Source organism: Phascolarctos cinereus, unplaced genomic scaffold (genome assembly GCF_003287225.1).
Source record: "Phascolarctos cinereus isolate Bilbo 61053 unplaced genomic scaffold, phaCin_HiC Scaffold_5;HRSCAF=322, whole genome shotgun sequence".
NCBI lineage: Eukaryota > Metazoa > Chordata > Mammalia > Diprotodontia > Phascolarctidae > Phascolarctos > Phascolarctos cinereus.
Genome location: NW_027555958.1, coordinates 318,606,835 through 318,622,637, shown reverse-complemented (window position 1 = coordinate 318,622,637; position 15,803 = coordinate 318,606,835). Strand labels below are relative to the sequence as shown.

Here is a 15,803-nt window from a genome sequence, read left to right as displayed (position 1 = left end):
AAAAAGAAATCCAAGCTGTCAATAGCTATATGAAAAAATGTTTTATATCACTAATAAGTGGAAGAAATGCAAATTAAAACAATTTTGAGATACCTCCTCACACCCATCAGATTTGTTAAATTGACAGAAATGGAAAATGACAAATGAAGAAAGGGTTGTGGGAAAACAAGTACTTTGTTGTACTGTTGGTGGAATGGTGGCCTAGTCTAGAAAACAATTTGAATTATGCCCCAAAAGCTCTTAAACTTTGTTTACCCTTTGACCCAATAATACTGTTACTTGGTCCATATCCCAAAGAGATCAAACCAGAAGAAAAAGACTTACTTAACACTTATATGATAGGTACTTAATAAATGCTTATTGAATTACTGATAGGTAATAGGGGCAAAGAAGTAGAAACTGAGGGAGTACCCTTCCATTGGGGAATGGCTAAATAAGTTTTGATATATGAAGGTGATGAAATGCTGCTGTGATGTAAGAAATGCTATAGGATATGGTTTCAAAAGATTTGGGAAAACTTAAATGAACTGATGCAGGGTGAAGGGAGCAGAACTAAGCAATTTATACAATAACTGCAATATTGTAAAGATAGGAAAAACTTAGCAACTCTGATCAACAGAATGACCTACCATAACTCTAGAGGACTCATGATGAAACATGCTGTTTACCTTAAGATAGAAAACTGATATATTCACAGAATAGATTGAAGCATCTCCTCTTCTCTCCTCTCCTCTCCTCTCCTCTCCTCCCCTCCCCTCCCCTCCCCTCCCTCCCTTCTTTTTCTTTTTTTCTTTCATTTTTTCTTTTTCTTGATATGAAAATTTGCTTTGCATGAGTTTTGTTTTTCTTTATTATTGGGTAGGAGGAGGAAATGGGAGTAGTAATATAGCTGGGACTAGGACCCAGGTTTGCTGGCTGCCAGGTTCTTTCTACGTCAACATGAAAGGCCTTTCAGCTTGTTTTTGTTCCTGCCTTTCAGCTTTTTTTTTTTTTGGTGAGGCAGTTGGGGTTAAAGTGACTTACCCAGAGTCACACAGGTAGTGAGTGTTATGCGTCTGAGACCAAATTTGAACTCAGGTCCTCCTGACTCCAGGGCCGGTGCTGTATCCACTGCACCCTCTATCTGCCCCTCAGTTTGTTTTTGAAGACATGATTCATATGTTGTTTTTATTTCTTAAAATTTTATATACACACATACATGTATGCATATATGTATATATATTTATATACAGTGACATCACCTTCATTTCTGAATATCTCTTTAGTCCTCCCTTTCCCGAGAAATCCCTGCCATGTAATAATAATAATAATAATAATAATAATAATAATAATAATAATAGCAGTTCAATAAAACTAACTCACACATCAACTAGTGTCTTTTTCAGTCATCCCCACCCATAGCCATCATAATGAGAAAATATACTTCCATCATATTTTTAAACTGGGTAGTAACAAGCCAAACCAAACATGTGTAGAATCTGTGATTTCAGCTGGTCTGTAGCTTAGTGCATAAATCCTAGGCAGTTAGTTGCCTGATGCATATAGAAATTTTGCAACTTGTAGAATCCAAATCCAGTTCTCTGTCTACCACAACACTATATACTAATAATTAAGTATTATATGTTTTTGTGTGTGCATGTAAAGATATGAGAGAAAGAGTTTGTCTTCAAATTCTGATTGTTGAAAAACTTTTTTGTTGCATACATTAGTTCTAGATTCCCTCATGTCTTCTATTTTCAGAGTATAGAGCATGTTTTTCATCATTGCAGAAGTTGGGTTTCAGTGAAAGTTTCTCTGAAAATCATTAGAGAATAAATATATTTCAAGCAATTAGAAGTAGAAGGAGGCAGCTTATTTCCAGTTTTAAACTTAAGAACTCCATTAAAGGAGGATGCCTTAGTGGGTTCCTACTTTGGATTTTAAAAGACTTAAATTGTCTAGAATTACTGATTCATAACCCAATTGTCTTTTGACTCTATTCTCTGTCCTTTGGGGGTGGACAAATGGAATCTTAAACAGTTAATGGTTGAGTTCGTTGTGGATGTTTTTTCACATGCCAAGGATGGCAGATATTAGCAACTTTCATTTGCCTTCATAAGAATCGGGTGATTAGTACTCTTTTCTTGGTTCAAATTTTGGTTTAAAATGTTTAATTGATATATTTTAATATAGTATCTCTCCCCTCCCAGAAATCCCATAAAAATATTATTAAAAAAAAAACAGGAAAAAGGTGAAAATTAGCAAAATTCATCAGTACATTTTAAAATAAAATGAAAAAAAATTCTTCCTGTACCTCTCTTGCTCTGCCTCCATCTTCAATCCAGCTTATGATGGTAGGACACAAATTTTTAAGAAGCCTGTGCTCAGACCAGGGTTTGAAAAGTTCAGGATGGGAAAAAGTATTGTATTAAAGTTCTTGACTACAACTTTTTCTAATTGAGTTGTGATAATGCATTTCCTTTGAAATGCATTTAGGAGTATCTCCAGACGTTTGGTGAGAGGTTCTGCAATCAGTAAGTATGTAATGCAGTAATTATCATCTTGGCATGTCCCTCACCTTACTCATGTGACTTATTTAAACACTTAAAGATTTATAGATAGATAGTGTTCTATCTATTGTGCCACCTAGCTGCCCCTAGATTTCTTTATTTTTGAAGGGGCAATTAAACAATTTCAAGTTAACTCAATGAGTCTTTAAGATAGGCAAATTTATGTAGGCCCAAATGATTTTGTAACTGAGTACAAAAATCAATAGCAAATTCTTAATGGAAACATTCTATGGAATGAAAAAGTGACTAAGAGGCATTCTGAATTTGAGAGCTTTTCCTTTTTTTGTGTTGTGTTCTTCCTCTATACCAATTTTCAATGGATTATATTCTAAAGTGATGATTTTTACATTAATCTAAAAAGATAGAATAGCGGTTGGCTTCTTATGGAACGAAAGTTTGTTGTGAATATTGAGTCCATGTGGTATCATTGTTACTATTTTCAAAATTGCAGAAAACTTTTGTCTTTTCAGGGTGTATTCAGATTTTGGTAATATTTTCAGTCAATCCAGAATGTGCTGTTCAGTTGAAGTTTATGGTTGAAGTACCAGACTGTCCGTATTTCTCTCAGTGCATAGAAATTTATGCCTAAAGTGGAGCAGATTCTACACTGTTTTTCTAATACAATAAAATAGATTTAAATCTTAGTTCCTCCCCTGCGTGAAATTTCTGGATACCTTTAGCATCTTTAGAGAAACTAATTAAATCTTCATATGGTTAGTTTGTTTAATAGATATATTTCAGTATGACCCCTTACATTAAGCAAACACCTTTGCTTCCATCATATATTTGTGTGGGCAAATGTAGTGGTTGTATATTTGAATGAAAATTATGTCTTTTGATATAGTTATGTAATTTATCTCCCCATCTTGATTATAACTTTCGTGATGAAAAGGAATTTTTTTTTCTTTTTTTGTTTTTCTTTTTGGTTGGGCAATGGGGTTAAGTGACTTGCCCAGGGTCACACAGTTGGTAAGTGTTATGTGTCTGAGTTTGGGTTTGAATTCAGGTGCTCCTGAATCCAGGGCTGCTGCTCTGTATACTGCACCACCCAGCTGCCCCCAAGGAATTTTTTTTCTTAATTAGAGCACATAGGGTAGTGTTTTACATATACGAATCATTTAATCAGTAAGCACTTATTAAGCGCTTAGTATGTGTTGGTATTCTTTATGTATGCAAAGATAAAATTGAAACAGTCCTTCATACACAGATATATGATGGCAACTACTCTCGATTGGTAGCATCCATACGAAATGGTATATGTTTTTGAAAAATTGTTCATCCAAAATGAAGGTAGTTGACAATGTTGGGGTAGGTCTGAACACAAAATACAAATTAACAATATGCCATAATGATGATTTCTTTCTGCTTAAAAGGAATTAACCAATAAAACTGCCTCATTCTTTAATTCATAATGTAAATTTTGTGAGTCCCTGTACAAGGAGTTATACTGAATAACTAACAGTTAATAATTAGCCTTCTTAAGTGTGCATCTAAATTGTCAGAAAATGGATGTTGAATGAACTTTTCAATTATTCTGTTTGTCCACATTAAAAAAAACCTAGCAGTGTAAAAATATAAAAAAAATTTAAAGAAAACACTGTATAGGTTTGTTAACATTTATTGAGTGCTTATTTTGTGAAAAGAAATAGAACCTTTTGCTTTGAGGGATTGCAAAAGAAATATAGTACCATTTGAAAACAGTTTAGATCTATTAGAAGCAGAGGGCGAAGTGAAAAGAAACAGTCCATTGATTGCTTCCTCAAAATAAACTCAATTTGAAAATTCTCAGTCATAGTAAAAATACAAAGCTTCCAGGTAAAGGAAAAGATGCTACAGAGAGAGAATAAGCATAGGCAAAGAGAAAAAAAAATCTCCTTTTCCAGATGATGTGATGGTTTACTTACAGCAGACCTGCAACAACCTATGGTCCATGGGCCATTTACATCCCACTGGCTGCTTGCAGCATGCCGAAAAGTTTCCTCTACATACAAAGGATGTTACATTTTTCTCTGCATTTTTCTCCAGCGACTGGAAATCCTTTGGCATGTCATAAGTGGCAGGTTGTACAGGGCTGACTTAGAGGATCAAGAGATTCAATTTAAAATTTAAATGAAACAATTAACTAACTTCAGCAGAGTTGCAGGATATAAAATAAACTAGGAGCTTTTTGCATATTATCGATGAAACCCAGCAGGAAAAGATAGAAAAAAAACTATTTAAAAATTCTACTGAATGTATAAAATATTTGGGATTACACCTAAGAAGAGACAAAAAATGATTATATGAATGTAATTACAAAACACACGTATCTTCTGCTACTGCTCCTTGTTTTGATTCTCCTATTTCTCTTACATCCAGATCTATGGAGAGAGGTGAGGGCATCTACATATCTTTTGGGAAGTTGGTTTCTACATGTAAATGATTATAGATATGTTTTCTATAATGCCACATGTTCAGAGTTTTTATCTTCTATCATATTCTCCCTGGAAACATAAAGTATTAATTTAAGCAACCTACCATTGAGTGCCATTAGACTCTTTCTTCCTGGTAATTTTAATAGAACCCAAGGAACGTTTTCACATTACATTTTCGTCAAAACAAATTATATGCATCCCCTAGAGAACTGTAGAGGATAAGCTAATTCTTGAAAGTATATCCAATGGTCAGATCATAAACTTAATTCATTATTACAGTTTGATTATGAACTCCTTGAGAGCAGAGACTGTATTTACCTTTGTACTTCCCTTGCACTTAGTACAGTACCTGCAGTACAGTAGGCAATTAATCAGTTCTTGTTGACTTTACTTGCACTTGATTACAGTTCCCTTGAAGTTCTTATGCATTCATACATTTAATAAACCTGTGGTTTTGGCACAGTATCATATATGTTTGTAAAACTATAAATTGAAAACATTGAAAATTCCTAATGGAGTGCCAGTCAAGGTGTCATAAAGGTTATAAAACCATTATAGTACCTCAGTGTTTATTCTACATCTCTTCCTAAATGAAATGGATGATAATTAATGCCTAATTTTGTTTTCCATTGAATATACTTTGTTGAAGAACAATATGAGTTAACTGTTCAACCATATGTGTTTTGTGGTGCTGTGGACATTTTCAATAAAGTAGTCATAATGGCAGTTTCTGTACAAAAAGGGAAAGAATATGGTTGGTCATGAATACACTTAAAGGAAACATTCTTTTTGTTTTGTTTTTGTGGGGTTTTTTTGGCTAGGCAATGGGGTTAAGTGAGTTGCCTATTTGTTTTTGTTTTTTTTGGCTAAAACAATATTAAATAATATTGCTGATACAGTATAGTTTCTCTATTTTTCATTTTTTCTTTTTTTGTGTGTGTCTGTGTCACACAGCTAGTAAGTGTGTCTGAGGGCAGATTTGAACTCAGATCCTCCTGACTCCAGGGCCTGTGCTCTATCTACTGCACCACCTAGCTGCCACCTGGAAACATTGTTTTTGTGACCAAACTCCTGACACACATAGAATTGGCAATGTTGCAATAAAACTTTTGGATGAATTTTTTTTAAGGGAAAAAAAAAGAAATGGATGTAAAATTGGGATAGTTACCACTCAGGGTTAGACAGTGCTAATATAGTTAAAATGACTATACTACCCAACTTGAATTTAACTACTAAGTGCTGTATTGTGCCAATCAAAGTACTTAATCATTTATTGTTTATAGAGCTTGATAAAAATAATAACATCCATGTCAAGCAAGAGAAATTCAAGAATCTCAAGGAAAACAATGAGCAAAGAAACTTGGAAAGAAGAACACCTAGCAATACAAAACCTCAAATTTTATTATACAGTAATAATCCTCAAAAATGTTTTATATTGATTAAAAAGCAGAAAAGTCAAGTAGTCAAAATGACTATGTATATACACAAGGTCCAGAATTAATTCTATAAAGTAATATAGTGTTTGACAAACCAAAGACTCTAACTATTAGGGAAAGGCCCGTTGGGAAAACTCAAAAGCAATCTGATAGCAATTCAATTTAGCCCAATGTTTCACACCAGATATTTAGCACAATAACTTCTAAGTGGATACATGACTTTTACAGCTATGGAGAGAGGAAAAGCCTTTTTATATAGTATTTTATTTTTTCCAATTATATGAAAAGACCATTTTTAATATTCATTTATTCAATTTAATATTTACTTTTAAAAATTCCAATGAGTTCCTTTTTTTTTTTTTGTGAGGCAATGGGGCTTAAGTGATTTGCCCAGAGTTATACAGCTAGTGAGTGTTATATGTCTGAGGCCGGATTTGAACTCAGGTTCTCCTGACTCCAGGGCTGGTTCTCTATCCACTACACCACTTACCTGCCCCTGAATTCCGTTGTTTTTATCCTTCCCTCTCTTCCCTCCCTCCTTCCTAAAGTGGTAAGCAATTTGATGTGTTATATATGTACAATTATGTGAAACATATTTCCATATTAGTTATGTTAGGAAAGAAAAAGCATATCAAAAGGAAAAAAATACAAAAAAAAAATAAAGAAAGTGAAAACAGTATGCTCCTATCTGAATTCAGACTCCATCAGTTCTTTCTCTGGATGTTAGCATTTTCTGTTATGAGTTCTTTGAAATTGTCTTGGATCATTGTGTTGCTGAGAAGAGCTAAGTCATTCATAGTTGATCTTCTCACAGTGTTGCTGTTACTATGTATGATGTTCTCTTGATTCTGTTCATTTCACTTTGTATCAGTTCATGTAAGTTTTTCTAGGTTTTTCTGAAACTATCCTGCTCGTCATTTTTTATAGCACAACAGTATTCCATTACATTCATATACCATAACTTATTCAGCCATTCCTCAATTGATGGGCATCCCCTCAATTTCCAATTTTTTGCCACCACAGAAAGAGCTACTTTAAGTATTTTTGTACATGTTACAGATGAGGAAACTGAGTCCTGGGAGGTCAAATTCATTCACCAAGATCTTAATGCTAAGACAGTGAGAAAGCCTAGACTGTATACCCGATTCCTGCCTTTAAGGTTCTTTCCACTATATCATGCTATCCCTAATTATAATGTACTTGGGAAGCTTACTATAAATAATTATTTTGTTGATAATCCTTTTGTAAAGAGATGAATCACTCCTTAACATATTCATGCTGTACAAATAGGGATTCTTCATATATAGGGGACAGTTATAGATCATAAGCTCATGGAATCATAGGAAAATAGATTTAGAGCTTCCTAAAATAGTCAATAGAGATAAAAAAGAAAAATACCATGGAACACTCGCGTTTATTCTGAATCAATTAGAAGTGGTTGCAGTTGAAAAGGAGAACTCCCACAGGCCTTAATTTCTCAAAATACTATTAGAGTGGTGATTTTAATCTGGATTCCATGAATTTGTTGTAAATAAAGAAAATTTGATGATTGTATTTGATTATAATTGGTTTCCTTTGTCATCTTACCCATTGTATTTTATGTATTTAAAAGCATTCTGAGAAGGCTGCCCAAGGAGTTCATGACTCTTCAAAAGTTTAAGAGTCTGCAATAGAACATCTGCTAGAGGGTTGTACATGAGACCGTAGAGTAGTGGCATTATCCATGAGTACTCTTGAGTCCTGATTAGTGAGGAAGATCTAAAAAGCTGGATATTTAAAAAGCCTTTTGGTAAAAGCTGGGTGGAAGGTGTCCCAAGTAAATAAAATTGTTAAGTGGCTGAACCATGGTTGGTGTAGAGAGAGAAAGAAGACTATTCTATAAAGTAGAAATCAGTGTTCTGAACCCTACCATACTGTTTGTTCTTTGGTGATAACTACAGAACTGAGGAAAGAACTTTTAAGAATTCAGGAGCTTGCATGAAGAGCCTATCAGGAAAGACTCCAAGAAGCAGATGGCTCCCATCATTTGTTCTGTGAGCTGCAGCATGACTATGCTCATCTATTATGCTTGGAAGTTTGAAAGATTGAAGGAGATTTGAACCCCATTCTGTATGGATTCAGATAATGTTTTACTAGTTGATTTACTTCTTATGATGGTCAATATTTTAGTAGTGGAAAAAAAGGAATACAGGAGAGCTACTTCTGGTTTTGACTGATGGCCTCTATCTATCCATGTCTGTCTGCAAATTGTTTATCTGCTCCAAACAAGACCAAAACAGAATTCATTACATTTTCCCCAAACCCTCACATCTTCCTAACTTCTCTTCTACTCTTGTGGGGCACTACAATCCTCCCAGTCAACCAGACTCCTCAACTCCTCTGTCACACTTACCCCACACATGCCAAGTCTTGTTTCAGTCTTTACAATATCTTTACTCTGTGTCTCCTTTTGAATCACATAGCTGCCACCCTCACGCCTAAGACTACTGTAGTAGTCTTCTCTTTGGTTTCAAGGCTCTTTCTCCTCCATTTCATTCTCCATTCAGTTGCTGAAATGATTTTCCTGAAACACAGATTTGACCAAGTCATCTCCCTTTCTCTCCTGGTAGTCTCCAGTTGCTCCATATTACCTGTAGGATCAATTACATAATTTTATGCATAGCATTTAAAACTATGCATAACCAGGCTCCTTCATACATTTCCAGTTTTCCTATACCTGACCACTTACCTTCTTGCTGTTCCTTGTATATGATACATTGCCTCCCTACTCCATGCTTTTTCATTGGTGCCTAGAATGTTTTCCCTTTTTACTTCTGCTTCTTAGAATCTCTGGTTTCTTTTATGACTCGGCTGAATCATCATCTTCTACATGAAGGGTTGATTGGCTTGATGTACTTTAAAAATGCTTATCGATATGGTTGATATAGTCTAGTCCTATTTTTTAAAGGTAAGGAAAATGCAGCCAATAGAAAGGATGTGACTTGCCCAAAGTGACACTTCTCTTCCACTGCTGACAGAGAGAAATAGGGATGTGGGGAGTAGTTGATGATTGTCGCCATAAGAATTGATGAGTTCACTAAGGAATTATAAAGGAGTGAAAAGACTTTCTAAGGACAGGATCTAGAAAGATATCCACAATTAAGAAATGGATGTAAGTCCATCAAAGTTCCTTGTCACACAAACCAAAGGAGGAGATATTTTCAGATGTCAAATGCTACTGAGAAGTAGATGATCTAGATTTTAAAAAGTCCACGGTGGATAAATAGGGCCATGAGGAATATGAATGTGTAGCTACAAAGACTTCCTCCATGGTGTGTTACCAGTCCTTCATTTTACAGTTGAGGCCATGAGAGTGTAAGTGACTTGCCTTAGGTCACACAAAAATAAATAATAAAGCTCAGATTTGTACCCAGTTTTTCTGACTCCAGAGCTGGTGTGCTTCTTATTATTACATGCTACCTCTTCTCTAGGCAAGGCAGAACAACATAGAAATTCTCTGCTCAGTTTGCTTAGCTTTAAAGTGGTGATAACTGTAACACCTCTTTCATAGCACTGTTATGGAATAATGTGTATTAAATACTTTATGAACCCTAAAGCACTATGTAAATGTGAATTATCATCATCATCATTTTAGATTTAGAGCTGAAATGGATGTCAGAGAGGAAGATAAGGTTTTTTCCCCTTCCTAATATCATAAAAATATATTTATAGCCAAAAGCTAGCATCCTATACAATGACAGTACAATAGATACTTTCCCAGTAAATACAAGACAAAAGCAAGAATTCCTTTTCTTCTCACTATTATTTGTCATAGTTTTAGAAATGTTAGTTGGCTGTGGAGTCAGGAGGACCAAATGAGTTGAAATCAGAACTCAGGTACTTGACACTTATTAGCAGTGTGACCCTGGGAAAGTCACTTAACTCTGATTGCCTCACTGAAGGAAAAAAAAAAGAAATGCTAGCGAAGTATGAAACATAAAAATGAAATTAAAGGCATAAAGATGGTCAAAGAGGAGATAAAGCTTATATCTGTTTGCCAGTGACAGGATGGTTTACTTAAAAAGGAATGCTAGGAAATCAACAAAGAAAATGATTGAGATAAGAGCTTTAGCAAAGTTGCAGGCTACAAAATAAATCTACAGAAAGCAATCACTACCACAACAGCATTTCTATATAATAACAAATCCAGTCATCCTGATCTATATCTTGCCACTGGACCCAGATGGCTCCAGAGGAGAAAGTGAAGTTGGTGACTTTGCACAGTTCTACCTCACCTAAATCCAATTCACTTGCAAGTCATGACATCACCTTGCTGATGTCATGGTCTTCTTTGAGATCAAAGGACAAACAATAACAATAAACAATAATAACAAATAGATCTAAGAGACAATAATACAAAAGGGTATCTCATTCAAAATAATAACATGCATAAAGTATTTGTTGGTCCTTTTACCAAAGCACACTTAATATTTATATAGATTCAACTACAACATGCTCCTTAAAGAAATAAATTTAATTTAAGGAGTTGAAACAATATTTATTACACTTGACTGGGCCATTTCAATATGATAAAAATCACAATACTACCAAAGCTAATTTACAGATTTATTGCGGGTCCAAACCAAGTACCAATCACATACATTACAGAACTCAGTAAGATAATAAGAAATCATTTGGAGGTACAAGAGATCTGAAATATCAAGGGAAATAATGGAAAATATTGGGAACAAATGAGGAATAACACATTTAGACCTCAAAATATATTATAAAGCAGTAGTCATTAAAAATATTTGGTACGGGTTAAACCCCCCCCCCCAAAATTAGATCAGTGGAAGAGTTTCCAAAAGAGAGAATCTGAAATAATGGAACTTAATAACCTAGTGTTTTGTAAAAACAGAAAGCATAAATTACTCAGGAAACAACTTCCTATTTGATAAGAAATTCTAAGAAAGCTGTTATGCAGGCTGGCAGAAATTTTATCACTATATTGCATGATATTCCCCCTATATTAAAATGTGTGTATATCCCAAATATTAAAAAATTGTGATTGTTTTCTTTTTTAAAATTTTTAATTAATTTATTTTGAATTATCAACAATCACTTCCACAAGCGTTTGAGTTTTAAATTTTTCTCCCCCTCCCTCCTCACTTCCCTCCCTAAGACAGTGTGCAATCTGATATAGGCTATATGTATATATTCTTATTAAACATATTTTCGCATTAGTGATATTGTAGGTGAGAATTAGAGCCAATAGGAGGAACCACCAGAAAGAGGAAACAAAACACAAAAGAAGAAAAAAAATAGCAACTGGTATGCTTTGATCTGCATTCAAACTCCATAGTTCTTTCTTTGGATGTGGATAACATTTTCCATCATGAGACCTTTGGAGGTGTCCTAGATCTTTTTATTGCTGAGAAGGGTTAAGTCTATCGATATTAGTGATTGCACAGCGTGGCTGTTACCGTGTATGATGTTCTCCTGGTTTTGCTCACTTCACTCAGCATCAGTCCATACAAGTCTTTTCAGGTTTTTCTGAAGTCCATTTGCTTATCATTTCTCATAGCACAGTAGTATTTCATTACGTTGATGTGCCACAACTTATTCAGCTACTCCCCAATTGATGGGCATCCTCTCAATTTCCAATTCTTTGCCACCACAAAAAGAGCTGCTATGAATATTTTTGTACATGTGGGTCCTTTTCCCATTTGTATGATCTCTCTGGGATATAGTCCTAGAAGTGCTATTGCTGAGTCAAAGGTTATGCACTTTTTTATAGCGGCATAGTTCCAAATTGCTCTCCAAAATGGTTGGATAGTTTTGCAACTCCACCAACAATGCATTAGTTTTCCATGAGTTCATGATTTAGATATAAAGGCTGATACTGGAAGCAAACTGGGAGAGCAAGGAATAGAACAGAAGAATTCATGACCAAACAGGAGATAGAGAATTTTATGCAATGCAAAATGGATAACTTTGATTACATTAAATTTGAAAGTTTTTGCACAAACAAAGCCAATACAACCAAGATAAGAAGGAAAATAGAAAATTGGGAAAGAATTTTTACAACCAATCTCTCTGATAAGGGCCTCATTTCTAAAATGTATAGAGAATTAAGTCAAATTTATAAGAATACAAGTCATTCCCCAATTGATAAATGGTCAAAGGATAAGAACAGGCAGTTCTCAGATGAAGAAATTAAAGCCATCTATAGTCATATGAAAAAATGCTCTAAATCACTATTGATGAGATAAATGCAAATCAGAACAATTCTGAGGTACCATATCACACCTATCAGATTGGCCAACATGACAAAACAGGAAAATGATAAATGTTGGAGAAGATGTGGGAAAATTCTGATGATTTTCTGAGCATTTATGGGCTAGAGGTAGAGAATGAAATATATATTTTTAGACAAATTATAGATTTTTTTGTTGCTATCTTTGTTACAAAGGAAGACCTTTTTTGGGAGGAGGAAGAGTATTTAGGGGAATTGGTAACATGAATACTCTTATTTTTAAATATTTTTTCAATTATGTATAAAAACAGTTTTTAACATTTATTTCTTAAAATTTTAAATTGCAAAATCTCTGTCTCCTTTCTCTTTCCCCTCATTGAGAAAGTAAGCATTTTGATATAGCTTATACATGTGCAGTCATACAAAACATATTTCCATATTAGTTATGTTGTGAAAGAAAACACAGACAAAAAAACCCCAAAGAAAAATAGAGTTAAAAAAAAGAGTATGCTTTGATCTGCATTCAGACTTTATCACTTCTTTCTGTGGAGGTGGATAGCATTTTTCATCATAAGTCCCAGGAATCAAAGAACGAGGAAAAGGACCTCTTTGTGTAGAAATATTGATAGTAGTTCTTTTTGTTTTTCCTCCAAATTAGAAACGAATGGACTATCCTCCTGTTGTGGTATGGCTAAACAAATTATCATATAAATATGTAATGGAATATTATTATGCCATAAGAAATGTTGAAATTGTTATTTTTAGAGAAAACTAGAAAGAGCTCTATGAACTGGTGGAAAACAAAGTAGGCAGTCAATCCGTTAGTCAATAAACTACTAAGCACTTACTGTGTTTCTGGTGCAGTGCTAAGTGAGCAGAAGTAGGTGAACAATTATGACATCAACATTCTTTGAAAGATATTAGAACTATAGTCAATGCAATGATATGTCACAAATCTATAGGACTAAAGATGAAATATGCTACTCTTCCTCTGCTAGTGGTGATTAACTTAAATTACAGAAAAACAAAAATTTTTAGGCATACTTAGTGTGGAAATTCATTTTGCTGGATTATGCATGCTTATCATGAAAAATTTTTGTTTTGTTCTTATATTGGGAGGGGAGAGATAGGGCCATATTTTAAGTATGTGTAATAGTAAATGAATAATTTTTTGAAAATTAAAAAAATGATTGTACACTTTTATTTTTTGTATTGAGTATAGGTATCAAGCCAAGTAATTCTTTCAGATATATTCTTAAATTGAAAGAAAACATAATGCTTGTGATTCATGTTTATTTATGATTTAATCATTTGAAGAATAAAAGAACTGCTGATGTATATTTTCTCAACTTAATGTGTTCTCTTTATTTTTTGTTCATTATTTTGGGCACACTCTTTTCTTGACTTCTTACATACATTATGTTCTTACATACTTACATTCTTACAGTTTTATGGCTAATGACAAAATCATTAGTGCCAATATTAGTTTCTTTTCTTGGAAGCCATCTATGTTATTAATGTAATTTGCTTAATCTCTTCTATCTGTGAGATCAAGAGTCACAAGATCACTACTTAAAACATTGATTGGGGTCCTTTAGACAACAGGGAAGTAGTTCCCTCATCCCAGATTCTGCTCTAAGCTTATAAGTATGGATATTTCATCTGTTTTACAAGTAGTGGTATTTTGTTAAAAACTTTAATCAAGTTATAAATCCAAGAAAAAAGAAGGCAAAAAGAACACAATTAAGTGCTCCATTTATATAAAAAAACCCTAACTTTTTTTACCCCCTTATGACTCAAAGGCTGAAAACTCTACCCTTTTCCTGCAGTGAACAGATTGAGCTGCATTGTGTATGATGATGTTTTCCCATTTCTCTATTCCAAGAGTAATGATATGTCAAGCAGAGTCCACAAGTTTTGATTATGTGCTGAGGTGGGATCCTCCATGAAGTGAAATAATTCTCTCCCCTATATTTTTGAAGAAGTATTTCACTTGTCTTCTATGCTTTTGTGTAGGTGCTGGTAAGTGACGACTCTGATGGCAATGGCATTGTGGCCCATTTCCCTGCCCATGAAAAGCCTGTTTGCTGTATGGCTTTTAACACAAGTGGTGAGTAGATTTTCTGGCATTGCTTTGTTAGTTTCTAAAGTTGGATTAGGTAGCATGAATGTTCTCTATCTTTAATGGAATCCTGTTTTAATACAGAATTCTGATTTAGACCATGTCAATAATTGCTCTCACCTAATCCAACTTCCTGCCACTATTTTTATGTATTGTTATACATCACTAGGGTAACCTGTCAATTTATTATCATTATTACATTAGATTTTTTTCTTATTAGCAAGCATTTATTTTCTCTGCACTCCACTTCTCCTCCATTGAGGGGTGAGGTGAAGTAAAGCAAAGCAAAACCCTTATAAGAAATATGCTTCAATATAACACTTGTGTAACAGTCAATAAAACCATGCCTTGAAATGTTTGTCTCATTCTGCATATCTCTGTTAGAAGAAGGTAGTATTTTTTATTCATAGTCCTCTGGAGTTGTGGTTGGACATTTCATCAATTAGCATTCTTCAGTCTCAAAGTTGTCCATTTTTACAATATTTTTATTCTAGTATAAATTGTTCTAGCTCTGTTCTTTTTACTTTGCATTAATTACAGCACATTAGTATTCCTTCCATGTATAGCCCATAGTTTGTTTAGGCATTCCAATGAAAGTTACCTCCTTAGTCCTTTGCACCAAAGAAAAAGATGCTTTCAATGGTTTTGTTTATATTGGTCTTCTCTCTTTGAGGGTATAGTTCTAGTAGGATTAAAAAGTATGCAGTGTTTAGTAACTTCTTAGGATTCTTTTAAATTATTTCTCAGAATAGTTCTACTTATTCACAGTTACACCAACAGTGCATTACTATGTCTGTTTTCCTATAGACCAGCCATCATTTGTCATTGCTTTAAAAAAATTTTTTTTGAGGGAGGGGTTAAAAAGTCTTTGGCACTCTTATGGGTGCATGGTAGAACTGCAGAATCACTTCATTTTCATTTCTGCAATTACTAGTGATTTGGAGCATTTTTAAAAATATGGCTTTAGATAGCTTGGATTTCTTTCCTTCAGAACTGTCTTTTTATATCCTCTGACCATCAGTGAACTGGGAAATACAACTCCTAGAG

The 15,803-nt window shown here is 34.1% G+C and overlaps 1 protein-coding gene across 1 annotated transcript in view; it reads left to right on the top strand.

Moving 5' to 3' along the window:
• BCAS3 (BCAS3 microtubule associated cell migration factor) overlaps positions 1 to 15,803 on the top strand; it is a 766,782-nt gene that overhangs the window by 203,810 nt on the left and 547,169 nt on the right. Inside the window, 1 exon segment of the mRNA XM_078156106.1 lies at positions 14,651 to 14,744. Coding sequence (XP_078012232.1) covers positions 14,651 to 14,744 — 94 coding nt within the window.